At 43.5% G+C, this 27,479-nt stretch overlaps 1 protein-coding gene across 1 annotated transcript in view; it reads right to left on the bottom strand.

Annotated features, from left to right (window-relative positions):
- Positions 1 to 13,636, bottom strand: part of GAS6 (growth arrest specific 6) — a 41,986-nt gene extending 28,350 nt beyond the window's left edge. The window contains exons 1-2 of the mRNA XM_074147483.1: positions 13,567 to 13,636; positions 13,023 to 13,189 (exon numbers count right to left, since the gene is read on the bottom strand). Coding sequence (XP_074003584.1) covers positions 13,023 to 13,189; positions 13,567 to 13,636 — 237 coding nt within the window. The remainder of the gene's footprint in view (positions 1 to 13,022; positions 13,190 to 13,566) is intronic.
- Between the last annotated feature and the right edge of the window lie 13,843 nt (positions 13,637 to 27,479).

The raw sequence follows: 27,479 nt of genomic DNA, 5'->3' as shown, positions 1-27,479 counted from the left end.
AATATTCAGCCTAAATCATGAAAGCATCAATAAAGAGGAAGAAGTAGCTTAAACTTACTCTAATTTTCAATTCTGACCTGAGGGTAATAGGCTTGGCATCTTTTGGGGTTGAGCTTTGTAATATCTCTTTGGGTCAACAAACTGAGTGAGGAGCTCAGAACTCACTACAGTCCCCTCTCCCTCTGGGTTTTTTTTGTTTTTTTTTTTTTTTTTTTTGTTTTTTTTTTTTTTTAGGTTTAGTTTTGGAAATAATAAGTCAAAAAATACAGTCAAAATAAAACTGAATGTAAACAGTCTAAGTATTCAGATGAGTGTCCAGCTGTGCTATAACCACAAACTGAACTTCTGCCAGCACTCGAGAAAAAGATAGCGGCATGTGATGAAATATTCCAAATATCTTTTTCATTATTTCCCCTTTATTCAATATCCATCACAAGAATGTGCAGATGTGTTTAACCACCAACAGGATAATTCAGACACTGGCAAGAACAACTTTTTCTGCACTCACAGGACAAGAAATAGGAACTTTCATATTCATGGCTACCAGCCTAATTGCTCCAATCAGTGATGCAAAGGCATAAAACTTCATTTTCTTCTTGACCTCTGATGAATGAGTTGAGTGCTAGAAAAGTTGTCTAGAGTTTACTTTTGAATGAAAGATTAAGGCAACTAGTTATTTTCATCACACAAATAACCTTCCAAATGCAAACTGACTGTATATTGATTCAATGCCAGTTGAAAAGCAGAAGAGTGAAACTCCAAGGCACTGTACCACCAGAAGCTTCATTTCACGAGATACGCAACAGAGGTAAGTGATTTTAACAGGAGGCTAGCATAGAAATTTAACTCTTCTTTCCCTATCTTCCTCATGTGCTTACATTATACAAAACTACTTCCTGATCAGTATCACTTCTCCAGGTCTAGAGGACCTGCTGATAATACCATTCTGAAATAAAGCAACATGATTGCAGGTTCGAACATTACTCATTCTTGTATGATTAACTTTTAATTTTTCTCTGTAATCAATTTTCCTTACAACAGGCTTCTGGAAATACAGTGACAATGTATTTCCATTCAACCAAAAGATTAATCAAGAATGAAGGACAAATCATCTTCCACCTTGAGAAAAGGAACTTGCTTTAACTGAAAGTAGCAGTCCCTTTTCAAAAAACACTGATGAGAAGTTTTTCCGCTTAAAAATACAAGTTGTGCCTAAGCTACACAGAAAGATAGCCAGACATGCATTATTTCTTGTGTGTGAAAGCTCAACTCTACAATACCTTTTCAGTCTTCTATGCTGCACTAAGTCTTAATGACCCACAGATGTCAGGGAAGACCAAAATCCCAGACAAGGTCAGGTCCCTGTTAAAAGTTTGAGACTCATCTTCCCTCCACCAGAAGTCTTCAATTGTATTTTCAAGATCCAACAAAAATGCCAAGGGAAGTGCTTTGAGACTTGCTAACAAGGAGTTAGCAAAGATTCTCTCTTACTACTTCACTGAATTCTCAACTGGTCACCTTCAATGTCAGGTTCACCAAACACATCACCATCCACAAAGCCACCTGATATTCACAGCATCAAAATGCAGGAGATTATTTAACTGTGACCGCTGTGGTAGCAAAAGTCACCACAGAATTATAGTAAGTGTTAAATTTTCAGCTTGGACTCCAGTAAAGGAAGTCAACATTTGAATGTTGTCAGCCTTTCCACTTTGGATTTGCTTTCCTAATTACTGCTGAAAATAAAAGCAGGAGCAGTGGGCTCTTCTACATAGAACGCTATAAACAAATGCACATTGGACATAAACATCCTTTGGATAATCTGTTGTACAGACACTGATCTCACCAAGCTTTCTAACCCATCTGTCCAGTAGTCATGTCCCAGTGCATGCAAGAGGAAGACAATACCTTGCAGAAACACCACCCTCCACAAGAGACCAACCTTCACAAACGTAGTTGCAACAATTCCAACCTCTGTGCCTGCTCCTACCAAGAAAATCTTAATGTATTTCCACCCCTGTTTCTTTTGACCCAACATGCCTTCTGTCTGTCTGGTTCCCACCAATCAATCAGTACAACTGGGAGACCAGAAGCTTCAATCATCAAGGTCCTGGCAACAGGACACCCACAGACTGCAGACCTGCACGGAGCGTCATGTGCCACCAGAAGTACAGCTTGGCAGAGATCTCAGGTAAAGAGGGAGAAATAGGAGAGACAGAGAAGTGCCGCACATCTACAAGTCTCTGACCTTTCAGTGAAGTGGAAAGTACGGCATGGGGCCAGTCCCTCCAGCTCAGTTCCAGAGACCTTTCCCTTGCTGTCCAGGAGACAGAGCTGTGCTTTAACAGAAAAGATTGAAGCTCTACAGCCCCCACCCCTTCCACATGAACACGTGTACATGCTAGAAGCAAGTCTTTCGATACATTGAACGCAGTCATTGGTTTCCTAACCCTTTATTATTCCTACCCTTATAACACAGCCACTATAACACCTAGTGTGGGTATCTAACGTGAAAAAAGAGCGTAAGTTTAAAAGTGTCCTCAGAAAAAAACAACCCAAACTCCCCCATAAAACTCCAGGTTGTTCATTTTTGTCTTTGTTTTTTCTTCCAACTGTTAATGTTTGCAGTGAAATAGTTAAGAATGGTTTCTGTGGAGCCAACCCCACAACACCCTGCATTGAAACAACTGAGGAGAAGGTAAGAATTCATAGCAGCATTGTGGAGTCAAAGGGGAGAAGTACCTACATCAGCTTCCCTGTCAAAGGAAACCTACAATGTGACCAGGGTCACCATCTATTTTCAACTCTATGGTCAAACTCTCCCTTAATGGTAAAATCCAGAAGTTAGTGAAATTACACTGGGTATGCATTAATTTTGCTGCATTTTTAGAGAGGATGGAAGAACACCAAATCAGAACAGGCATTAACGTGAGTCACTGTATAAAAATAGCCCTTGTGAAAACATAACAATGACCCTGTCTACACCAGGAAAATGTTCTCACTGTTGCTTAAAGTAATTGGCAACACTGGAAACCTCAGCCAAAAGGGCCTGCCAAGCGCTTCTGTTTGTTTTGCTTGAGTACTAGGTCAGGTAAGACTGATCAGCACTGACTATAATCAAAACCATGTTTGAGCTGTAGTGGCAGCAGATAAATGTCGTTTACCTGATAGGTTTAGTAGTTTATCCTCCTTACAGAAGGACTGTTTATGGCCATCGGTGGCCATGCTTAAGCAGGGGAGTTGGACCAGCCGACCTCCAGAGGTGCCTGCCAACCTTAGCCACCCTGTGATACTGCGATTCTGCGACTGCAGCACTGCTAACATGGGAGGATCTCACAGACTTGTGTTAGCAATGATAATTTCTAAAACGCACTTTCTTAGTTACCTAGTTACCTCTTAGAGAACAGCAACAACTCCCACGTTATGCCCTTTTCTCATTTCCATATAATGACTCTCCCTTTTCCTCTTTCCTTCAGGACTGAATGTTTGTCTTGGGCATGGCCTGACCTCCTCGTTTATAAATGTACTTCATGTTTCCACACTGCGGGCCTGCTCTATGGCCGTTCCCAACCATAATTGGCTATAATTTACTGTTCGACAGTTGTTTAACAGTTATGACCTGGGAATGCAAATCTCATTAATGCTCAAGAGCTCTCTGCATTTTTTAAAACTCAGCCCTAGGCTTTTGAGGCATAGCAAATCTCATGCTGAATGATTAGGTCTTCCTCCCATGCAATGTAATTAAACAGTCCTGCAATTCAGAATTTTAAATATGTAGAACCTATAGTTATAGAAGTTATGCTCAAATCAATGGCACGTTGCTTGCGCAAGCTTTCCTTCTCAATGTAAGGAACCTTACACTCAGCCAGGTTAGTTTGCTTCCTATTTTGCTTTGGGTAGATCTGCATTCTTCATGCTATGAGCAAAGAGAAGTTCTCTGCACAACTTTGAGGCTTTAAAGAGGCAAGCAGGCCATGTTACAGTCCAGAAGTAGTCTCCAAGTCTAATCTCCTTTCACCAAAGTTGCAGCTGCTTAGGGTAGCTTTTTGATTTTGTGTCTATTTGCAAAGTGTTCATTTCACACCATCCCAGCTATTCTGGTGCACAAAGACTGTGACTGCCCCTTCCACTAAGTTGTTGATCTTTCCAAACAAAAGTATTCATGACCACCCTCTGCAGTTCATCCATTTCATAGAGACCAGGCATCTCCGCAGAATCCAGAAGGCTGGAAACAAAAGCCATCTACTGTCATAGCTTCCCTTGCCCTCTTCTGAGGGGCAGGACTATTTCCCAACAGCTTACTGAGGTGCCATTTCAGCAAAAGATGTTGCTCTGCAATGAGGAAAAACTCACCAATTATTAGAATGCACAATTACAGGAAAAAAAAGTAATGAGAGGAAAATAAGAAAAAAAGTCCCTGAATATCACAACCAAGCAAAACACAAATACTTTACATTTGTGAAGATGTAAGGGGGACGGAGAGATGATTTCTATATGTGACCCGAGGTAAGGGTTGTTTGGACAGTAACGGTGTGAAATGGATGTAACTGGTGCCATGGGCCAAATATTCTAGCAAAAATAATTTGTAGAGTGATTCCAATGAATTGGTTGCGTGTGCTTTTAAGTTATTATTGACACGTCCCAATCAGGAATGCCTTGAGTCTTCTTCCACTGCTTCAGGATTGAAAGGCTACTTTCCCTCCAGCTGTATTAATGTGCAGTTGGAAAAGAGGATCCCAATTTGACAACAGATCTTCAATCAGTGTTGCTTGTTTGAATCCTTACTTGTTGCAATAGTTACAATATTTGTACATGTGGTTAAACTAACACTCACTGAGAGACTTCAGTCAAATTTAGCAAAGCAGGACCTGAAAAAACACCTAGCATAAGTAAAAGGCTGTCTCCCTTTTATAGGATGTCTCTGACATCCTATATTGTGTCATTACTCTGCAATTATTTAAGTCATATTTAAAATAGAACAGATTATATATCCCAACCAACATGATTTAAATGTTTGTGATCTCTCCTACAGGCTCTGTAACATTTTATCCACTGAAGTGACACAATACTGTATTTTTCCCCTTCCTGTAATCTTATGATACTGTTTCTTAGGAATTTGCTTACCTGCAGAGGTTGCAACTCACAGGAACAGCCACTTTAAGGCATCGCTGGATTTGGTCTGAGATGGAACAGGCAAGTGAGGAATAGGAAAGTGACATCTGAGACAACACTTGGCCTTTGTGAGAGAATCTATTGTCATACTTCCCTGTTCATTATTTTAATAACTAAGTAACTTTTGCCTTTTTGTTCCTGTCCTAAATGTTTTCTGGATTTGAACTAGGACTCCCTGTTCCAGGAGTCGGCCAAATGTGGTAGCTCTCCAGATGCACGTGATTTTGTTCAGTGCAACCATGACCCATTCTGCTTTTACCTCTTCATTTATGCACCCTTCTGTCCTGGCAGGTGTGCAGAGTGAAGACAACACCAACACTTGCCCCCCCTCCCTGGGTATCCTCCTTACTTTTCAGCTTTGCTCTTCCTCTGCGTCCCACTGCTGATGGTCAAAGGAACAGGAAGAAAACAATAAATAAGGAAACTTCCCCACAGACACGTGCATGTGTGGAGAGCCTCTAGAACAGCAGGTCATAACAAAACAGTGATAAAGGTACAGATATGGAAGGGAGACCTGCTGAAAAACCTCAGTCAGATTCTCCAAGGCTTGGTTATTCATCCACTTCTACGACAGCCTGAGCTGACCTTTTCTGCTTCTCCCCCGGCACCTGGCCTTCCCATCCTAAATCTATACTGTCATTTGCAATGCGTTGGTGCAACCCTTTGTGAGGGTGTGTTGTGACCTGGACCAGGGAACTGATCCAGCTGCAAAATGATCATTTTTTCTCTCTAAGACCACTTTGCTTTAGGTCAGTTCCTTAAATCAGTCCAAGCAGTTGCACAAATTGCTGTGCAGGCAGTGTGAACAGAATAGACAAGGGGGTTGCTTACTCCAGCTAGATCAGCTGAGCTGCCACATGTGAAACCAAAGCCTGAAAAGATCATAATGTGAGTGGAGGAGAAGTAAACTAGCAGAATCCCTTTCCCCCCTTTCCACTGGCTCTGTTTTCATATCACTGTGGTTTTAGTGATTTAGCACTTGCTGAATTACTTAACTGGGGACTGCAATAAGAGATAATGAATATTTTTGCTGCTTCTTTAGTAACTGCTCAGCCCCAAAGTTTTCCCCTCTTCATACCCCAGCTCTGTGTCCCGCAGTCTTCAGAGCAGTGGAGTTCGTCTGCAGCTCCCTCGCTATGTCCATTCTCAGTTTCTTCTAAATCTGATGCTGATTCTGGTTTTGTTCTTCATACTTACTGGAAAGTAATTGCTTGTAATTCATTAAGCTCACTTAGAGTTTGGAGCACACATGAACCACAACTGCCAATTTACACAGATTCAATGTTTCTCTTACCTGATTCTCCTGCAGCTGTACTAACAAACTCTGTATTAATTCCCAGTAGGCTGCTCCTCCTTTTTTAATTTAAAAAGAAAATTAAATGACCCCTTAGTCACAAAACAGTTTTCTTCATTTTGAATTGGCTTTTCCTCCATTCTCACATATTTATTAAAACCTATTGTATTCCTCTAAAAAAACTGACTTAATAACTTCATCTGCTTTTTCCATTATCTTCCTTCTTGACCTAAACCTTCAATTTACCATTCTTAGCATCTTTTTCCATCCTAACTTCAAACAGCCCCCTCCCCCCAACGTAATACTCGCCACTTTTGTTTTCTCTTGTTCCTTCCCTCCTGCTGCACAGCAGGTTTGGCGTGTAGTACTTTCATGATGTGGTGTTTCAGTATTTCCAGGTCTGCTCTGAACTTCTGGGCTAAACTCGCATGAGTGGAAACAGATAAAGATCAGGTAGGCACGAGTCCAGCAGAGTTGATGAAGCTGTGTCTGCTTCCACCAACAGCAAACTCTGCTCACCCTTCTCAACAACTTTTGATAAAGCAGCATCTAGCTAATAAAACTTCTAAGGCAGGCAGGAGTATTTTTGGCACCTTCCTGCTACTGAACTCCACCACCACGAACAAATGCTCTGTCTGTACCACCAAGATAGATGTATCCTGCTCCACAGTCCCAATCTGCTTGCCTTCCAGATCAGTTAGACCCACTGGAGTTTGGTACAACTCTCCCATTCCGTGTTTTCTTTATGAGAAACTACAGGGAGAAGGATTAAAGGGAAGGGACACCAACTGGTGCTCACCCAGATCTCATCCAAGCAGAAAGCTGGGATGCCAGTGTGGCATACATCTGGGCACTCAGACTTTTCTACTTCGTTCTTTTCTCCTTCAAGCTATTCCTGGACAAAAGCCTACATCTTCCCTTATTGCCTTTCTCAGAATCTATTAAGCAGGTACCACTGTTCCTGGGAATCCATCCTTCCATATACTGAGTCCAAGCAGGTTAAATCATCAGCACAGAGTTCTCTGGTAACTCTTTCCCTCCCTCAGATGAATTCTGCACCAACAAGAAGGGATACAAAAATTTATACAAGCTATAAATCTAGCCATTCCTCCATACTCTGCCAAAATGCCATAACAAATTGGGATATTAAGAAGAATTTTCACAGCAAGTAAATCGGTATTTTTGCCTGGATCTAGAAAGGAATATTCTATAGAAGGATAATGAAATGTCTATTCAAAGATGGTATCAGTATTTTTCACGTCTAGACTACACAACATTCACTAAATTACTCAAAGAAATTTTATACTGCTTAACTCTCCCACTAGCTCCTCTCCTCCCCCTGCATGCCTTCATACTTTTCTGATTAGTATTTGCAAATGTGTATCTACCTTGCTATTCTTAGAAATAAGACCTAAATATTGTCTGCCAACCACCCCTCCTAAAAGATCAGCATAAAGTCTGGATGACTTAGTCCACGCAAGCAGCTCATCTGTGTTATCGTTGACCATGTCACAAAATGGAACAAATAAAGAAATAAAACCAATGACCCACTAACACTATGAAACACAACCAAACTGACCATTATCACACCCTATATATTGCTTCATCTGCATTTCAGCTTCTCGATAAACCCAGCCTAGCAGAAAGAATGCTGGCATCGCTGGGTGTTTTGTTAGGATGAGTAATTTTCAAGACACGACTGCAAAAAGCCCCCAAAAAACTGGTCTAGTCTCACCGCTGCCCTTGCCATTGAGTGGGAGACTGGACTAGATGGGTGGACTAGGGACCTCCTGAGTCCCCTTCAGCCCGAGTTACTCTGTGATCCTCTGCCAGTGTTTTGTGTATCTGCCAAGCCGTAGATCTTAATAGGAGTTTGGATGCAAGTCCCTCAAAAAGCAAGAGAACTTTTCATTTGGATGCCTGTGAATCAGATGTTAATTCTGCACACATGTGAAAACCGGCTGGCTTTCCATGGTACTCTATTGAGGGACAATTCCATAAACAGCAAACACAGGTGGCCAGGCTGACCTACGTCAGTGCTTCTGGTGGGCCTAACAGCTTTCAGCACGGCAATTTCAACGGTGACCTGCAGGAAGACCAGCAATTCTTCAACAGGAACAACAGTAAGCAAGATGTGCAGTGACAGATGCTGTACTGAGAAACTGTAGTACCAAATGGTAAGAGGCTGCACTCAAACACCTTCCCTGTGCTGAGCCTCTCAAAACAGAGAAACGCCTTACACAAGGACACGTTTTTGCTGAATTCATTCTTTAGTGAAATCCAATGTTTCCAAGATCAACAGCAACTACACTCCCTTCTGCTCTGTGTTTTACATGCTTGGATGACCACATTTTTAGAACAGGTCAACCAAATTCCTGAGCAGTTTATCAGTTGGTTAACAAGCTGTAATACCTTGACTGCATACCAAGGTCAAATATTTCTGCTTTTTATAAGGCTCGTCAACATTTTAAATAAGATAACATTCTTATCTCTATATTCAAGATATTTTGTAACTTCATCCTATCTATCACACCTAGCATATCTTTTTAACAGATCACATTTAGAAACAGGCCTCATACCTCCCATGAACATGTTTTACATCCTTATTTTTTTCCCCTCATATTATCTTTTCATTTTTCCGTTTGGTACCTCTAGCATAAATGAATTATAAAACAGGAACCATCCCAGAATTCTGCAATAATATCTAATGATAATATAATCAGCTTCATAAAAAAGGATAGGCTGCAAGACTCATAAACCTAGGCTTATGCTTGTTTTTACCATGTATAGTCATACAAATGGCACAGACTGAGTTTTGTTCTACCTCCTAAAAAAAAACACAATCTAAAAGTGTTTCAATTGATCTTCCTTCCTCCAGTCTGGCAAGCTGATATTTATATTTTCCGTAACATAAAAGACAAAAGCTGCACTGGCCTGCAAATGAATGGCTATTTAGCCCCGCCTAACACACTATTCTTAGCAGCTGATGTAAGCAATCACACATGTGGTAACACCCGCATTCAGGTTTCAGAGAATGTGTATCTTCTGCTGACGGCTTGCAGATGTTGCTTTGGAAAGCTCATCACTGAAGCCATGGAAGGCAAGGAAAAAGGGTGCTCTGGTACAGGTAAAGGATCTGTTTACTGGTGTACACCAGTAAATAGAAATGAGATGTCATTTACCTACACCAGAGCACCCTTTTTCCTTGCCTTCCATGGCTTCAGTAAGTATCTTTCCATAAAATGTTATTCTTGGCTAGATGTTATAATTGGCTGGTTCAAGCTATGGTTTAACCTGGGAAGCATCACGCAAGCTACACTACAGCCTTGCTTCATCTTACCTGAACTTCTGGTGCTGTCTGATTGAACTGGTTAATACGATTTCGTATCACACCTTTAAGTTACAGGTTTGGACATTAGGCCTTGAAATTCTCTTCACACAACCATAGGAGACCTAAAAATGGCAAGGTTTGTAAGGAAGACTCATACATTTCATTGTCCTTTGATGGGGGGGACAGAGAAGAGAGACAACACGTTTGTGCTCACATCACAAGCCTTTCTTGAGGTCGAACAGAAGCAGCAAGCTATTAACTAATCTCAAACTAATCTTCAGCTGTCAAAGCTGCAAGACCATTGCTCCCATGGGACAGTAAACAGCGAAATGCCTACATTCATGCTCATCTGGTGCTTCAAAGCATAAAATCTGGGAGATGCAACAGCACAGATGAGCAGTGTGCTGATGTGCTCCCAGCGGCTTGCCTGCTACAAGGCTGGTCACAGGGCTCAGCACAGGGCAAAAAGTGCCATGGCTGTTTCTTTCTGTTAGGACCCAAGTAGTTCATCTCTGTGACCAGATTCAGCAGGCAGAGACAAAAATGCCAGCCTTCCTCAACTAAAAGGAATCATCAGCTGTCAACAGCAATATGTATGTTTCCCCAGTCAATAAAAAGTCCTCACTTTACCAGCATGGTCCAGCTGCAGCCTGACAATATGCTGAAGCGTGGCTGCAATTCCTGTAATTCTTCAAACTGCTAGGTGTTGTTTATCAACAGTTCTTATCTTTCCTGAGTCAAGTCTGTCTCAGCTAGCGTCCTTCTCCTGTCAGTCACCAGGACAGGGCGTACACGGCAGCATCACTGAAATGACAGCATGACCACTTCCTAGCATTTAAGAAACACTTCCATTGCCTCAGATGCGTATTAATACTCTGTCCATCAAATCCACGGATACTGCTGGAGGAGCAGTCACCTATGCCCTACAAAGCACTGAAGGCTACCAATGTGTAAAGTAATAACAGCCCGCACACATGACCTCTGCCACCATGCATTAGAAAACTGCTACTGAACAGCATCTGCTGCCTTCGTGTCACACATTGATTGCAAAATGGATAGGAAGGGCCATAAATCCCCCTGACAGGCGGTGGCACATTTGCTTCCCAGTCAAACTGAAGCAGAGTAACGGCAAGAAGCAGGATATGGATGGGGCTTTGAGCAACCTGGTCTAGTGGGAGGTGTCCCTGCCCAGGGCAGGGGGGTTGGAACAAGATGATCTTTATGGTCTCTTCCAACTTTAACCATTCTATGATTCTATCATATACATATAAAGCTATGAGCTTGCACATAAAAAGCAAGCTCCTAGCTCTTGGGAGGTTTGTGTCTCAGAAAAGGCAGGATCTTATGTCACTGCAGACCTAAAAGTGCTATAAAATACAGTACTCTGGTGTAGAAGCGCATGTAAAATAAGCAAGGAGGACAGACACTAGAAGCTCATCTAGACTTAATGATCTTGCTTCAGAGGTTTTCAGAACTAGAGAAAGACTTAGCAGCAGTAACAAAGGACATGCTCCAAAAAAATCGAAATCATTTGCAATACGGAAAGTTTGCATTGTCCTGCAAAACATATTTAAATGGCATGACTGGATCTTAGAAAATTTATATTACATAAGAAAATATTTTTAACCAAAATGATTTTGCTATTCTCATTACTGTAGGAGAACTGTATATTTTTTCCAATATACAAAATAAGTACCAAATATTGGTAAAAACTCCTGACACATTTATACATTCCACCACCCTCTAAACTGATCTATCAATACATCGCCTTGGGCTACTTTCTTGGCCAGAAGCCAAGTGACCTCAGATCACCTTCTCACCAGAATGCTACAAACTCACATTTGGGATATTTTTTCCTCCATTCGCTGCTATATGGTGAATATTTATACTGAGCTTGAAGTTACGTTATTCAACACGAATATGGAAACAGTTGTGCCAGCCATTCTCACCACATTACCTATATTCTGTATTAGCTCAGTTTTACAGGACAGAAGCAAACACCCTGGCATGCAGATGTGACTACACGTACACCTAAGAGGTGTGCCATTAAACACCGCCTGGGCAAGTGCTCCATATTAAGCTCTGAATTAAAGATTGTCAAAAAGCAAAGCCAGCATCACAATGTTTTTGCCATACTTACTACTGCCTTGTGACAACAAGCTACTGCACTGTCTATCCAGCACAGAGCCTGCTAACAAAGCACACATGTCAAGACTTGTCTGACTGAAGCATAAAACATCTCCTCAGATGAGTCCCTCCCTTGCCTGTGGTGTGTGTGTGTCTCTGTGTACACACACACATATACTCTCTCTCTCTCTCTCTGTGTCCTATCTTCTCCCTAGAGCATCATACCATTAACAGGAACACGCTGTGCAGTATCAAGCCTCAGTTGGACACCAAGAAAATCCACTTCCCACTGCTAAATCAGTGCCAGATAATCTCTGCAATGAGAACAGCCTATCCAAAACAGCGTGGAGAGGAGGTGTAAAGTAACTGGAAGAGTAAGCCAAACTTAGTAAAGCAACACAACTGCATCCACATGCTGGCCAAAGTGAGAAGATGACTGGAGTGAGAGCCTTGAGAAGACTGGAAAAGTCAGCTCCACATGTGGTGTGTGGGCTGTAACTGTGTGAATCTGCGCTTAGTGTTAGAAATGCAGCGGTACCACGTTCCCATCCGCATACTCTTGGGCTGTCGTAGTGACAGGTACTGAACCTACTGATTCCAAAATGCTGACCAAGCTGAATATGGCCCAAAAGGATTGAAGTGTGTTTGTGACATACTTCTTCCATGAAACCCCTTTCAGACATATGGCATGACATTAAGGGATTATAGATACAGCTGGGATGGGAAACTGAAGGAAAGAGGGATGGTGAGGTGTCCAGACAAAGAAGCCATAGCATTTTGTCACACTGGTCTTGCTTCATGGCTTGAAGCCCTGCCAGCGGCTGGGCCACTCACCCAGACCATCCTCACCCACACCATCCTCACGGTGGCATTTGTAACTGGACAGCACTGACACAGCCCTTGCGCAGGCTGAGCGCTGGTTACCCCGTCTGGCTCCCGGTCATTCACCTAATGGTTCTGGTTCCTCCTCCTCCTCCTCCCAGCGGCTTCCCCAGCTGTGCCGGCAGCTGGAACCCTGCCGCAGATGGATGGAGGGAGGGCGGGAGAGCAGAACCGGACAACCCACCCAAGTCTTCCGCGGCGGCTCCGCGCCCTTACCGTCTCGGGGTCGTTCTCAAAGACCTCCCGGGCCTCCTCCTTGCTGCAGTGCTCCTCCACGCACTCCCTCTCCAGGTGCCCTTGCTTGGTCTCCTCGAAGATCTGGTAGGCTCGCCGCTGCCTCTGCCGCAGGAACTGGGAAGCCTCCGAGGCGCGCAGCAGCACGGCTGGGCCACCGATCGCCGGGGTCGGCGAGGGTTGGGGGGGCGAGGAGGGGGAGGAGGAGAGGAGCAGGAGGAAGGGGAGGCAGCGGTGAATAGCTGAGCCCGCCTGGCCGCTCCGTACCCCCCGCCCCGCACACCAAACCGCCCGGCCGGGGAAGGGGGGCATCCACCGCCCCGCCGTGGGGGACCAAGCCCCCTCCCTACCCGGCGCCCACCCCTGCCCGTGGGTCGCCGCGACCCCGCCGCCGCCTTCCCCACCGCAGCCGTGAAGCTGCGCATCCCCGGCCTCCACCCTCCACCCCAGCAGCTCCCGACCCCCGCACACACACCGGGGGCGGTGGGGGATGCTCGGAGCCCCCCCCATCACCCGCAGTACTCACTCTGCCAGGAGTCCGCCGCCAGCAGGACGAGCAGCAGGGCGGCCCCGAGGGGCGCCGCGGGATGCGGCATGATGCGGCGGCCGGGCCGGGCGGTGGCGGTGGCGGAGCGGAGCGGGGCGGGCGGGCGGCGGCGCCGGCGGGGAGCGCGCTGCTACTGCGGGAGCGCGGCGGCGGGGAGCCCAGCGGGGGAGCCGGGGAGCCGCTCGCCCGTCCTACCCAATCGCTCGCCAAGTCACCGCCGAGCCGCGGCACAGGGACACACCTCGCGGCGGGGCAGCGGCCCGGCCCCGCGTACCTGCCCGTGGCCGAGCGGCGGGGGAGTGCTGCGGGAGGGGGGGTCGGGCCGATGGGCGGACAGCGGCGCCCCGGGGAGGCGATGGGAAGGCTGCGCCCGGACCTCCCATCCTTGTAATAGCTCTGGAGGGGGAGAAGCTGGCACCAAACCCAACCCAGTCCTGCCTGGAATTAGAAACTCGGTCTCTGCCCACCCCCCAATACATATATTTTCTTCACAACTAAATTTTCAGTTTATTCCAATATTTTAAGATAAAGTCAGGGAAGAGGTGGATGTAGTTTATATCAATGCATTGCAAGCCATCCTTTACTGTCCCTTGTCCGTCTGCAGTTACACAGGACATGTCTCAGAGCTGCACTTAGACTATCTATTGCCATAACTTTAAAGCTACCCCTGTTTATTGTAATGCCCTGGATCAACGTGACAGACAACTTGAGTAACACCAAATCTATACATTCTTCAAGATAACTTTAATGGGTTGTGTGAAAAAAAGAGGGTGTCTGGTGTAATTTTAGTATTTAGGCATATCCAATACAGACTTCGTGTCTCCACAATAAATATAATGTAACAAATGTAAATAATGTATTTGTATTACATACAGTTGAAGTAAAGTACATGAAAACATAAGAGCCAGTCTGTTCGTTCAAAGCAAGCATCCCTAGGCTGGTATCTTCTGTGTGACAACGCCTAATAGTAGACATATAGGTAAGAGGTATAAAACATATAAACCACCATGGAGTGATCTTTTCTTTCTCTTTTCAGCTTCTGAAGTGCAGAGGAAGAGCTCTCTTAGGTAAAACTGTGTCCACTGTCATTGTAACAGCTGCAAATGTACCTCTTTTCCAGTAATTTGTCAAATAGCTTTTTGATCCGTTGGTACTTCTAGCCTTCAGGAGTGGCAGCAAGGTCCCGCTCCCAAATATCCCAAAGGTTGGACAGGAACTGCTTCCTACCAGTTTTAAATCCACTGCTTAATAATTTTATAGGGTACCTGAATTTTCATCATCTAAGAAATAGTAAATTATCATGCCCTGCTTGTTTTCACTATGCCATTTTATATACCTCTCTCATATGCTTTTCAGAACCATCCCTTTTCCTAAACTATGGAACTTTGGTCTATTACTTGTTTCCAAACCCCTTTGAGCTGGCATTGCTCAAAGAAGTAGTCCCACCATTCCCTGATGCTTGTTCCTATCCTTTGGTCACATCCACTTCTTGTACTAGCATGCAGCGAACCTCATCAGAGTAACCCAACAAAAATTATTAATTTTAATTCAGAGCAGTTCCCCCCTGAGTCGCTGCTCAGTTGCACAAACACCAAAAGGGAGAGGCTTTCAGGGGTGGCAGCGAGGAGCCACAAGCAAAGGGAGCGTGGGCCTGCTAATTTCAGCTCTGGCTGGCCGAAATGGCTTGTGAAGCTACAGCTGCAGGCAGAGGTTTCCTAGGGCTGGCTGCCACTTTCCCCCCTCTGTTGTGTGTTCCCCTGCCCGTGTCCAGAGATGTGGGTGTGCTGTTTTCAGTTCCCTCAACCTGACAGGAAACTCTTCCCTTTTCTTAGTGTGTGTATGTTTTCTACCAGGTGACTGTGCTGAACCAGCTCAGCGCCAGGGCTAAGAAGCACGGAGAGGGATTGCAGCAGTAATTCCTTAGGCTGCTGTGGGATTTCAGCCTGTGCCTCTCATACAGAAGGCATTCCCCATCTTTGTTTTCCTCCTTCTCTCTATCTTTTCTATTTATACTTCTTTTCAGATGAAGTGGACAAAACTACATGCAATATTCAAGTTGTGGGTTTACAGCGGCACTGTCCTGCTTTTGTCTTACTTTTGTTTTTTCTTATTATTGCCAAACGTTGCACAGGTTCCTTTTTACTTCCTGACCTGTTCTTTTCAAAGAGCTATGAACAAAAGGTCTGAGACCTCTTTTCTGAGTAGAGTTGCTATTTTACCAGGGGATACATATGGTGAGGGTTGCCTTCCATGGATGCATCACTTTGCATGTCCATAGATTAAATTTAACTTGTCGTTTGTCACCCTGTCACATTAAAAGTGCTATCAAGCAATACAGCCAAGCTAATGTAACAGCTTCTTGCTACCAAAACATGTTGCCCCACTCTTCCTTCCCTCTATGGTTTTGTCCTATCCCTGGATGCACAGTTCTCCCTCCCTGATCTTTGTACGGTTTTGTCACTGATGTGACCCCTTGGCAAGTGGATTCAGCTTACTAAGCCAACAGAAAAGCCTTTCTTTTTTCTAAAAGTCTTGTGAAATTCTTGATAGCCAGTTTAAGATTTGACTGTTCAGATGAATTTTGTATTATCTGCCAACTGTCCTCATGGCATTAAACTTCTCCATAAAATTTCTGAAGGTGTTGAGCAGCAGAGATTATTGTGGCTTCTGGAAACTTTGTTATATAGTGCAATTTAATGATGTTTACTTTCTTTTAGACTTTTTTATCCTTTTCCTTTTATTCCATACAATACACTTTGAGAGCCTATGGTGAGAGACCAGATCAAAAGCTTTTTGAAAATTCAGATATGTAATATTATCAGAACCATCCTTATCTATGTAAAAATCACTCCTTGGACCTCTAATGCATTTGCAAAACACAACATCCTACTTGATGTGCAACGCTGATTCTTCTCCAACATGTCATTCAGTTTAATAATTCTATTCTTTATTATAGTTTCCAGTAAGTTGCCTGGCACAGACATCAAACACGGATTTGGGTGAGCCCAGAAGGCCTTTTAACAGTCACATTTTCCACCTTCCATTTTTCTGGCACTGCAGCATTTAAGGCAGATTTAAGCAATGAGTAACATAAAGCAACAGTTTAATTTTCTTCAGAATTCATGGCTTTATACCATCTGATCTCAACTATCCCAGTGAGGTCTTAGAAATATGCACCAAGTTCAACAAGTTTTGAGAAAAGTCATTAAAAATATCACTAGGAGGTGTTCATTAAAGACCAAAAATTGAAAAATTATTTGCCAGGTAACAGAACTTGAGTTAGTTATTCCAAATTCTGATGAGTATCAGTTGGCTCGTCTTCCTTACCTAATCCCCCCCAAAAAAACAAGGTTGCATTTGCCTTTCAGTACAAACCAGTGCGTAGGATGTAGCCAAGCTGCAGAAGCGTAGTGGAAGAAGGTGTAACTGAGCAAAATTCCTTCAGCTCCCTGCAACTAATTACATTTGTAGGTACCAAAATGTAGAATGAAACTAAAACATCCTAAAAAGAGTAAATAGGCCTCTCGCAACTGGGGTCGAAGGTACTGAGTTATAGAGAAGAGGAAGGGATTCCCAGGTGTGCCCTTTCTTCCTTCCATCCATCATTTGTCCAGCCAGGGGCATTATGAGGTTGATGGTTCTTTTTGACTTCTGAAGGAAGACAAAGCTTCTGAAGGAACGTTTTCCATATAATGTACTTGTTTGATCTCAAGGAAAAATTGGTTAGACTTATGTCCAAACCACTGCCAAAGTATCTCAGGTTTTAGGGAGAAGCCACTGTTTCACATACTCATTCCATGTTCACTTCTTGCACTTTTTTCTTCAAAAGTGCTCCAAAGATGGCATTCCTTTTTTTTTTTTTCTATTCTACAAGGAGGGAGGAGTAAAAGGATGAGAGGTTACATCAGAATATTAAAAAATTTAAATGGCTGTGGAAGGCAGCATACTTAACCAGCAAATCCCTATGAGAGTAAGCAAGCTGATTCCATGATCCTTGACCTGAATGCACTACAGGCTGGGCACATGCCAAATATGCTCAGCGCATTCAGATCTGGAACTTACTGCTTAGTTGTGTGAACTGCAATTTCCAGCCTGATGCCAGGAAATAAACTGGAGGTTTCAAGGACAGGAAGCTCTGAACTGTTGTCGTCTCCTCCGCTCCTGTCTTAGTTGCAGGTCAATGGGATTTCTTTTCAAGAGGTCAAAATGGTGACTGAAAATGGCTTTAGGCACCAGCAAAACCAAATTGTTCATCTGGGCAGTGACAGTCCCTCTGAGGCAAGCGAGGCAATCTGCAGAACATGCCACCATCCTCCAGAGGTGGTTTCTCAGACTAAATGGCACTGAGCAAAAGCATGAGATCTCCTGCTCCAGCCTACAGTCCATCGTGACTCCCTGGTCATTAAATACCACTGCAGGTCATAGAAGGGATGAGGTGGGCAGGGGGGACCAGAGGGTCTGTTTTCTGTGCAATCTGAGTCGCCGTGATGCAGTTAGCACCGAGCATCCAGGAGGCAGGAAGCTCAACGGGGCTGGTGTATGTGTCATGGCAAGAAGGGGTTGCAGAGAAGAGGGAGAAACTGGAAGAGATCTTTACATAACCGACTCTGCTTTTTACTTCTTACTCCCTTTGAAAAGAACAGCTTTTAAAATAATAGCTTTGCTTTCCTCCATTTTGGAAAAGACCTCTGGATCCCTGGGATCCAAGTGTTAGATTGGGGAGTTCACTGGTGTGTTGAGGAGGCCCAGTTCCTTTACCACACCCCTGCCTTTGCATGTTTGTTATCCAGTTGAGGATATTATGTTAATGTGTAATAGATTTCTTGCTTGAGGATAAAGCGCTCATCATACTGTCACTAAATGCTTCTATTACATCTCCCTATGTTGCTATTTGGCATTAAAATTCTGAAGAGGTTGAAAAATGTCTTGATTTTCACCCACGTGTGAGCAGGCAGAGAAGGGTGCTCACAAACTGGAACCACTGTGGGCAGACTATCATATAAATAGCTCTAGGACGTCCCTGACAGGTAGTTTACATTAAAAAAGCAGCACCCCAAATATCCTACTGTCTTAACACACACACACACAAATTTTGATTGTTTGGAAAAAACACACACAAAATCCTTACTGAAACAGTGTCATTTTGAAAAAGAGCTGAGGATTTGCATTTCTGCTTCACCTAAAGATGAACGATCTCCTGTAGCATTGTGTGGATCTTCCCCAGACGGACCTAAGTTAACAAGAAAAAATATGGGTTCCCAGGCTAAAAATTTAAGATTTCTTCTCATCATCATCAGCAGGAACTGAACTCAGGGTGCACGATAGGAACCTTTCATGGTGCCAGTGCAACCCCTGCCACTTGGGAAACCCATCTAGTGGACCAGGCTGGAGCTTCTCCTTAAGTGCCACTGATGCAGATGAGCTTGGGGTTTTTGCACAGCCCACACTTTCCTTTTAAAAAACAATAGAGTTTGAGGCATGTCAGCTTCACTTAATGTCTGGATGTAAAATGAATCAAAATGAATCAAAATTTTGAAGTATTTGTTTTAATGAGAAGAGAAAGCTGAAAGGGTAAAAAAAAATGGTATGGAAGCCCTCTAGGAAGATTTCAAGGCACTCAGTGTAACAACAGATAGTCATGCAGCGCTGTTGAAAGATCTTACTAACACGTGTGAAATCTTATTCAAAGACACAGATTGATGTAGAGTGAGAATGGTGGTGAAAACGGATGGTGATGGAAGAAATATGCAAAAGGGTGATGTCAGAAAGATGAGAAACTGCAACTAAAACCAATTAGAAGCCGTGCTTTCAATCAGGCTATTTTCAGGTCCCAGGATAAATATGAAAAATTACTCTCCCCTCTTCCAAATATAAATCCTCTCTGGAACCACACAAACATGTATCTTTGTTTAGATCAGGCCAATGTTTCTGTGTGAGGATGTGAAATTTCGTCAAGAAGTCTCCAATAATGCTAATGGTATAAAATTCCTCTTATCCAGTATGTTTGAATTAAACATTTTCTAACAAAAACAAACACAGAAAACATCCTATTATACTACTTAAGTCTTTTGAGCAATTAGCATCTATTGGCTCAAGAAGAAAAGGGTTAAATTTCAAAATATGTTTGATTTTAGTGGAGGAAGAAATGAATGACAAGAATAAACAAATGTAGATTAGAAAGAGAAAAAAGGACTTGGATAAAGAAATCAAGCTGGATGCATGGAGAGAGATGTAGAAGAAAGGTTATTTATCTTTCACACATCATTTACTCAAAAAGAAATTTCATAAAAGACTCTCTGACTGGTATCTTTCTTCAATATGGGACTCAAAACACATTTCTGACTGCGATACATTATGCTGGAGGGAGAAAAAGAGAAAGGCTCCTTTTCCTGTAGATACTAGTCATGCTCATGTCCATATGCTGGACTGAATGACCAGAGGAATAGCCTCTACAAGGGACCAGTTTCTCTTCAGGGCCATCGGTCTGTCTGCTGAATGATCCTCTGCAGCCGAGACAACCGAAGCTTGCGTTGAAGCATCGCAGCAACAAGGATCTGTTTCTTCTTCTCTCTTCTCTGCTGTCCTCGTCCCGTTGGAAGTGTGCTGAGTTAAATCATGGGGCATCCCGGTGATGAGGAAACTGTGGTGACCTGTCCAACTGCCAGGAAAGAGTCAAGAGAAAAGGCGGTGTCAGCATATGGAGCCCATTTCTGACTTCACCGGGGACAAGAGTTCAAGAAGTCTGAATCCCAAACCAGACTCTCTGAATATGAATGAACTTTTGAGTGACGTAATGTATTTCATAAATATTCCTAGTGGACATGATTTGTGTTTTATTAGGCCAGCTGTATATTAATATACTATGTGTGAGGTCATCATGGTTTCTGTTTGTATGCATTCCACATGCGCTTGTTTTCTAGGGGATTTTTAGTTGCTTGAATAAAGCCTAAAATAAACACAAATAAATTCAACGGTGACATGAAGAGTAAAAGAACATTGCGGCAAAATAGTAAGAACATATATTAGCCCATACAGTGTTACACCCTACAAAATTTCACCAGGGATAACGTAAACACCAAGTTGGTAAGTGGAGAGATGAGGTGTGAGCTGTCTCTCGGAGCCAGAAGGGACTGTACTGATCGCCATTGCTGCCTTTGAAACAGGCTGCTTATCAGAAGAGCATTCTGTATAGTTTTTTTGTGCTCGTTAACCCAAAGCAATAAACACGTAACTTAAAACCTGCTTATATATATATAATAACTTATTGGAAGTCAGTGGCTAAACTCCCAGCTACATAATGTCATACAACGGGCCAATGAGAGACGAAGCCAAGGTTTTCACAAGACGTAGCTCTTGCAAGTGCTCTGAGCTCCTAGAGGGAACCCTACACTGAAGCAGCCTCCATGGGTTGCTCTGGGTTTGGAAGAAGGGAGACGAGCCTTCACTGCACAGCAGCTCCCACACTCTGGTCCCTGGGGCAGCTGCTGGTGGCTGGGGAGAGTTGCCTGGTAACAAGGAGCTGCCGCCTTCTCATTTCCACCTGTTAAATTGCCTTGAAAGTAGCTGCATAATACCAGAATAGAAACCCAGCTTGTCATTTAATGTAACAAAATAGGAGCCATTTAATGGCATCTCTAAATTGTTTACCCGGATGTCATAGATCCTTACTGGCAAAGTAAGCAAAACCATTTCCACCTTTTGCCACAAGGACTGCTTCTCCTGTGGATATGTTTTATTTTAAGCAGGTGGAAAAGCTGGTAAGTCATCAGTAAGCGCTTATGCTGATCAGCGCAGCAATGCCTTGGTTTTGTCGCTCAACTTTTTCCTATTAGCAGCAGGAAACACTGACCTCCTTGCTGAAGCCAAGTGTATCCATTCTTTTTTTTTTTTTTTTCCTAATTAAAAAGCAAACAAAAGGGATGACATAAGTAAAATTCCACAAATGCAAGGAGCCTTAAACAGAACTCACTCACCGTTTCCATATTATGTACACCCATACCCCTGGCCTCCTATTTGTGTATATATTCAGTGGATGAAAATATGTTTACTAGATATGATGAAGATGACATTTTGCCCTCTGGATCACATCTTTAATACTTTGTATTCCAAGGAGATGAGTCTTTGCAGCAGATTTCTAGCAGGTCCATGTTGCAAAATGAAAACAGGGCTTTCTGTAATCTTTTATTGATTAGCTCCTTGTTCCAACAAGGTTTGTCAGTGGGGTGGTGTAACCTCTGGTGTGTGTGAAGGATGGAGAAAAGGTGATAGCAGATGGGATTATACCAGAGCAGGACAAGAAATAGACATAACCGAGAAACTGAAAAGTCATTTTTGGAAAGTGCATGCAAAGATATGTATTAAAATATCAAAATCTAGATTCATGTTTTGAATGGAAAATAGAATATCTGATCTGCTGGTTTCTCCATCCAAATGCAAATTTACATCTTTATACTTTAATAACAACAACAGCAATAATAATAGCAAGAATTCTGAGTTTAATTCTAAAGCAGATAGTGTTCTGTTTTGGTTTGGTTTTGGTTTTTTTTCTCAAAGAGAAATTCCAGCTGTCCAGTTTGGGAGGGAGTGAGAAGTGAACGAGGCCTGTTAACATCTTTGTGGGAGACAAAAAAAAATGACAGTGGTGGTCAAGCCAGAGCAGATGGTTATCCCACTGTAAGCCTGCCATCAATGAGGGAAGGAGTTTCCAGATGTCATGCTGTTGAGCAGCCTGTGATTGATTGCCATGAAATTTCCATCTCCCAAAGCTGGAGGAAAGGAGAATGCCTGCAAAGCCCCAAAGCAGCAAACCGAAAGGAGGTGTGAGATACAGAGGATGGCTCAGAAGTCCTGGGAACAAAAGCTGTCATTGATGTGGGCTTGGGTGTGGAAGGCAGCCCAGCAAAGGGCTGCTCATAGAGCCTGTGTCTGCTCTTTTGGAGGGCGCTAGAAACAGGAAGAAAATAGTATCTGTTTTGGTTTAAATTCAAAAAATCGTAGTTCAGCAACATGTTATTTTAACCAAGAAAATCAGGGAGGCAGAGGTGAAGTATTGCTTCCATTTTCAATTACAGATTGCTCTGAAAGATACGGTAATGTGACAATACGTTGCTAGCGAGAGCTAGTTTTGAGCCTGTGTTGTGCTACATTTAGCTAACATTGGTACTTAAAATGGGCAAGAAGTACATGTCAAGAAAACACATTTCATTCACGTGCAAGCAGGTCTTCAGGTAAACGTCTTGATGCTCTCTTGTCTGTAAGAAAGCTTTGCGTTTTATGAAGATAGTGCTACTGTGAAGAGAAAAAAAAAGAGGCATATAGAGAAATAAAACCAGTCTTTGCCTCCATCCATAGATGCACACAAATATGCACATATATGTATCTCCATATCCTCAAGCATGTTGCCGTGTCCCAGCATCCTACAAACACAAATCATTTAAGCTTCTTACAACACTTCTCTGGGACAGGAAGGTATTATTCCTGTTTACAGACTAGAAAGCTGAAATCTCAAGGTGAGGAAGTTCAAATGTAAAACCCAGGAAGAGCTGGAATTGTCTTTATTTTTTTAAGTCCAAGGGATTTTTTTATGTCCAAGGTTTATAACAGAATCTTTGATTACCAATGTTTGACATGATTTCAAAATTTCTATGGCAAAAAGAGAAAAATCATAGGATAGAACAGCATTCAAATAAAAGAAGAGAATTATTGTTTCTTTTTAAGTTGAGAGAGAGAAAATATTTTCCCATCTTAGCTTGTATCAGAACAGTAATTAAAAAAGTGAAAATCCTATTCTTCAAAAAGCAATGTATTTTTCCTATCATTGATGCCAGTTGGGTCTGCAAGCTCTACCACAGGAAGAGGTGAATAAGCAGTTGAGAAAACCTCTGAATGAATTACGCTCAGACCACAATAATTAAAGCCCTTCTTTCATATTAAGGACTGGAACCAGAAAACCAATGGTCCAAAAGACCCAGCTCAGCATCATTGCATTTTGGCTTGGGCAGACCAGCACACCATGCAAAACACCCCTTTAAAAAGAAACAGCAGGGCAAAGCAGATCTGGAGGGGCAGCAACCCCTTTTACACACTGGTGTTAGGGGTAGATTAATCCAGCCCCACCGCAGAATACGGGCTGGGACTTTCTTCAGCCTGTGGTGCTGACCCCTTGTCCCTGAGGAGCACACCCTCACTTGCTATAAGCAATGCTATGAAGCAGTGGAGGTGATGGAGAAGGGAACTGTGCTATTGTGGTGCATGGAGAGGACACTCAGCAGGGAATAGGGCATCTCCTATGTTAGCCTCTTCCAGTATTTTGTCCAGTGACTGCATATTGTATACAGGATCCAGTCTAACACTGGACACTGGGCTCTGCTGCAGATTCTTTGCTACATTTACTCATAAATTACTTGTGTTGACTGTCTCCAAAGGAAACCCGGTCAGCCAGTGGTTGCCCTTTGTCTATAATCACATTGCTTTCATCTATGGTTTGGCACCAGCTGCACCAGGGAAAGGCACATAATTATAGCTTTTTTCTAAGTTATTTAACCAGAAATTCAAATTTTAAGTCCCAGAAATTGCACATTGGTTATAACTAAGAAAAAAATTCTAGTATCCCTTTAAGGAGCCAGTGTTAAGCAGAATGCTCCTGAGTAAGTCAAACCTATCACAAGAAAAACACCGTAATATCTGAAAAAAAACCTTCAGGCATTATCTGGCTAGAAAATTAAGTTCAGCTGTTTTCTTACTAAAGTTTTCCAGTTCTTATTTTTATTAAGTGTGCATTGTTTATACATTGTGCTCTAGAAATATTTTATTACATAAATGTTTGTATTGAGGGAGGGAGGAAAGGGTGGGAAAAAAACCAACAAATAAATCCAGCCTATTTAAGGCTTTCAGTCTGTACATATGCTGCAAGGAAGAACCTCACAGTGTGGCTCACTATATGCCAGGTGCATTTGCTGCCTGGAAATGTAGCTCAGCCTTCCAGACCACTGGCAACCCTATCAAAACTGGAAATCTTTGGTATGTCCATCACTTGAGCAGGCACCAGCTCTTGGGGCAGGCGTAGTAAACGCCCAGCCAATGCGCATTTTGGGGGTGAAGCCTGCTAAATCCCACGTTCAGTACCCTGAAAGCAGGGAACTCGCTGCATGTGAACTGTATGAGCTACATACCATCGGCAGAGGAGCTGCCCTCGCTGTGCAGTGTGTTGGGGTCCTAGCAAGGCCAGCCAGAGCTTTTCAGGGTGTTTGGTGGGAGTTGAAGGGGAAAGATGCCACACCTGCTGCACTGCTGCTGCGCCACATCTCCCATGGGCAATGCCATGTTCTAGATTTCAGGCAGAAAAGGGCTTACAAGGTTAAAGCTTTGTGTTTAGGTGCAAAATGTAAAGTTAAGAGGGTGTGGCAATGCCACTGGTGTGACTCCTGCATGCCGGTTAACCCAGAACACACATGAGTTCAAGTGCAGTCCCATGTGCTTACATCCTGCGTAGCTATACATCTTCATTGCCCGTGGTGAAGACAACTGCCCTCTGTGGTGCTTCAGGTTTTTCAACTCAAGGTTCTCAGCTGTGGCTGCATCCAGAGCACCATGCAGGGAGTGATAAAACCTGACCCCAGAACAACCCCAGGCCCCAGCACACACTTACCTAGGGGACAGAGACATCCAACCTCCACCATCCCTCTCCTTCCCTCTCTCCCCATGTGCCGAGCTATGTCCTGAGTGACCCCCTGTGGCCAGTTACCCACCGATGGGAGCCACAGAGAAGCTGCAGCACGAGCTGTTCCCATGTGACAATCCCTGCACCCCAATCCTCTCTCCCCATCCATCACTGCTCCAGGGGAGTGGTACCCCCATCCCACTTCCTGGGGGAGAATGGAGAGCTCCTCTGACCCACCCTCAAGGGGGATGCTCAGCTCCTCCTGCTGTGCCTGGGAACGCTGCCTCCACCCCGAAAGGGCTGCCTCCACCCCGAAAGGGCTCCCTCAAGGCGCACTCCCTTTTTCCTTCCCCGTGCTCAGCTTTAAATATATATCGCTATTGCATTGTGCAGCTTCCGACAGGGGCCGATAAGCAGATTGCAAAGGCTCTTTTTTTTTTTTTTTTTTTTTTCTGGAAAGGCAGAAACCTAATGCAAATGACATTCACTGTGGTTTTTGATATGTGCAGCCTGGTGCTTATCAGCCCAATTGTACACCAGGGAAAGAAATGACAGGATTGTTCTCCTTGTCCTACATGGAGTTTAACAAGAAAAACTGTGAAACTCTTTGTGTTACAGTCAAACTTAACTGGGGCCTTCACATTTCCAGAAGTAAAGCAGGTTCTCTGGCCAAGTTAAAGAAAGTGGAGAAGTGCCAAAGAAAACATTTTTGTCCAGCTTAGCTTATCTGATGTTACCAGCATGTAGTGATACTTTATCGTAGCGAGTTATTTCCTCTGTTAAACATAGAAGCAAGAGCAAGTACGGATAAACAATGCATGCAACCAACCCCCAAACGTTTAACTGTTTTAGCTTACCATGGTGGGAAGCAGGGGTGGGGGGTAAGAGATAAAATTAAGCATTCTTCAAAGAGAGACTAATGCTTTCTGTGCTGGAATTGTCTCAATCGGAGAAGAAAGCCTGAAGCGCAGAGTGAGTGGCTGTCTGGCAGCCAAAAGTTCTTAGAGAGCCCAGGTCTATTTCAAAAGATGGGCACTCTGCGTGGGGTTCGGATGGGTGACTCGGGAAGAGGTATCTCAGATCTCATGGCTTGGAAAATGCACAGGAGGAAGCAAATGTCTCACCTGTCTTTAGACATGTCTGGAGCAGATGTTTATGTCTGATCCGTGAACCCCAGGCTTTTCTCACGGCAAGCAGAAGTTTGTAGACACCTTCAGGGGCACGGTTCATCCGAGCTATTTCAAGTGTCTGCTTTGGGATTAAACGATTCACACCCTGAATACATACTCATCGGTTAAAAAGAGATTACTCCATAGTGGATGTCTGTGTTATAAACATCGATAATTTATCAGAAAAGCCCACAGATCAGCACAAGACTTCCTCGTGGCAGTTGCCATCAGCCATTGCCTTTGACCACTGGGAGCTGTATGGCTTTGCCCACCTGAGTGCCAAAGGGAGGAAGAGGAAACCAGGAACCTTCCTTCCTACAAATAAGATCCTAACCGTCCAAAGCAAGTGTGTAAAGCTGCACTGTGACAAGGAGGAGTGGCAAGGATTATCCTCCCAGATAATACAGTTTCACGGTTATCCTTCCATCCTTGAATCCTACAATTGAATTATTTAGAAAATCTCGGTGCATGCCAGACCAGGAGCTTCTAAGCAAAACAGAACTCACAGAAATATTTACAAGAGAAACTATATCGTACAGTAAGTGTTACTCATTACCACTATAAACCAGACTTTAACACAACACTTTTGATGCAGAGCTGTTTGTTAGGAGCATAAAATTTTATGCTTCCAAGATAATATACAAAGGACCCAACAGATTTTCCAGGATGAAGGGCTGAAATGGGTTTGTGTGTGTGAGACATGATTTTTGTGCTGTAGCATCCCAGTATCTCTGTGGCTGGAAGATGAGGAGCAGATCCAAGTGCTCTTAATGCGTGAGGACACCAGGAGGTAATGAGCACTCTGATGCGAGGAGGGAGAGCAGAGTCTGATTCTCCCCACCAGGGAGGCCATGGCCAGTTTCATTTCGTTTATGATTGCTTGAAACTCTTGTTGGTTAATTATGATTTATTGCAATGCGTGCATGGTGAGTTATGTGGGGTTATGAAAAGAAAGCTCTGGCTGAATGTCCAGAACAAGGTCTGGGTTGCAAAACCTCTGTATGGTGGAGCAACGACGGCTCAGCTGGCCTTCAGGGCTGGCTCAGGTAAGGCTGTGTCAGCAC

Source organism: Numenius arquata, chromosome 1 (genome assembly GCF_964106895.1).
Source record: "Numenius arquata chromosome 1, bNumArq3.hap1.1, whole genome shotgun sequence".
NCBI classification, from domain to species: Eukaryota; Metazoa; Chordata; class Aves; order Charadriiformes; family Scolopacidae; genus Numenius; species Numenius arquata.
The sequence above is the reverse complement of the archived record's forward strand: the minus strand, read 5'-3'. Positions and strand labels throughout refer to the sequence as shown.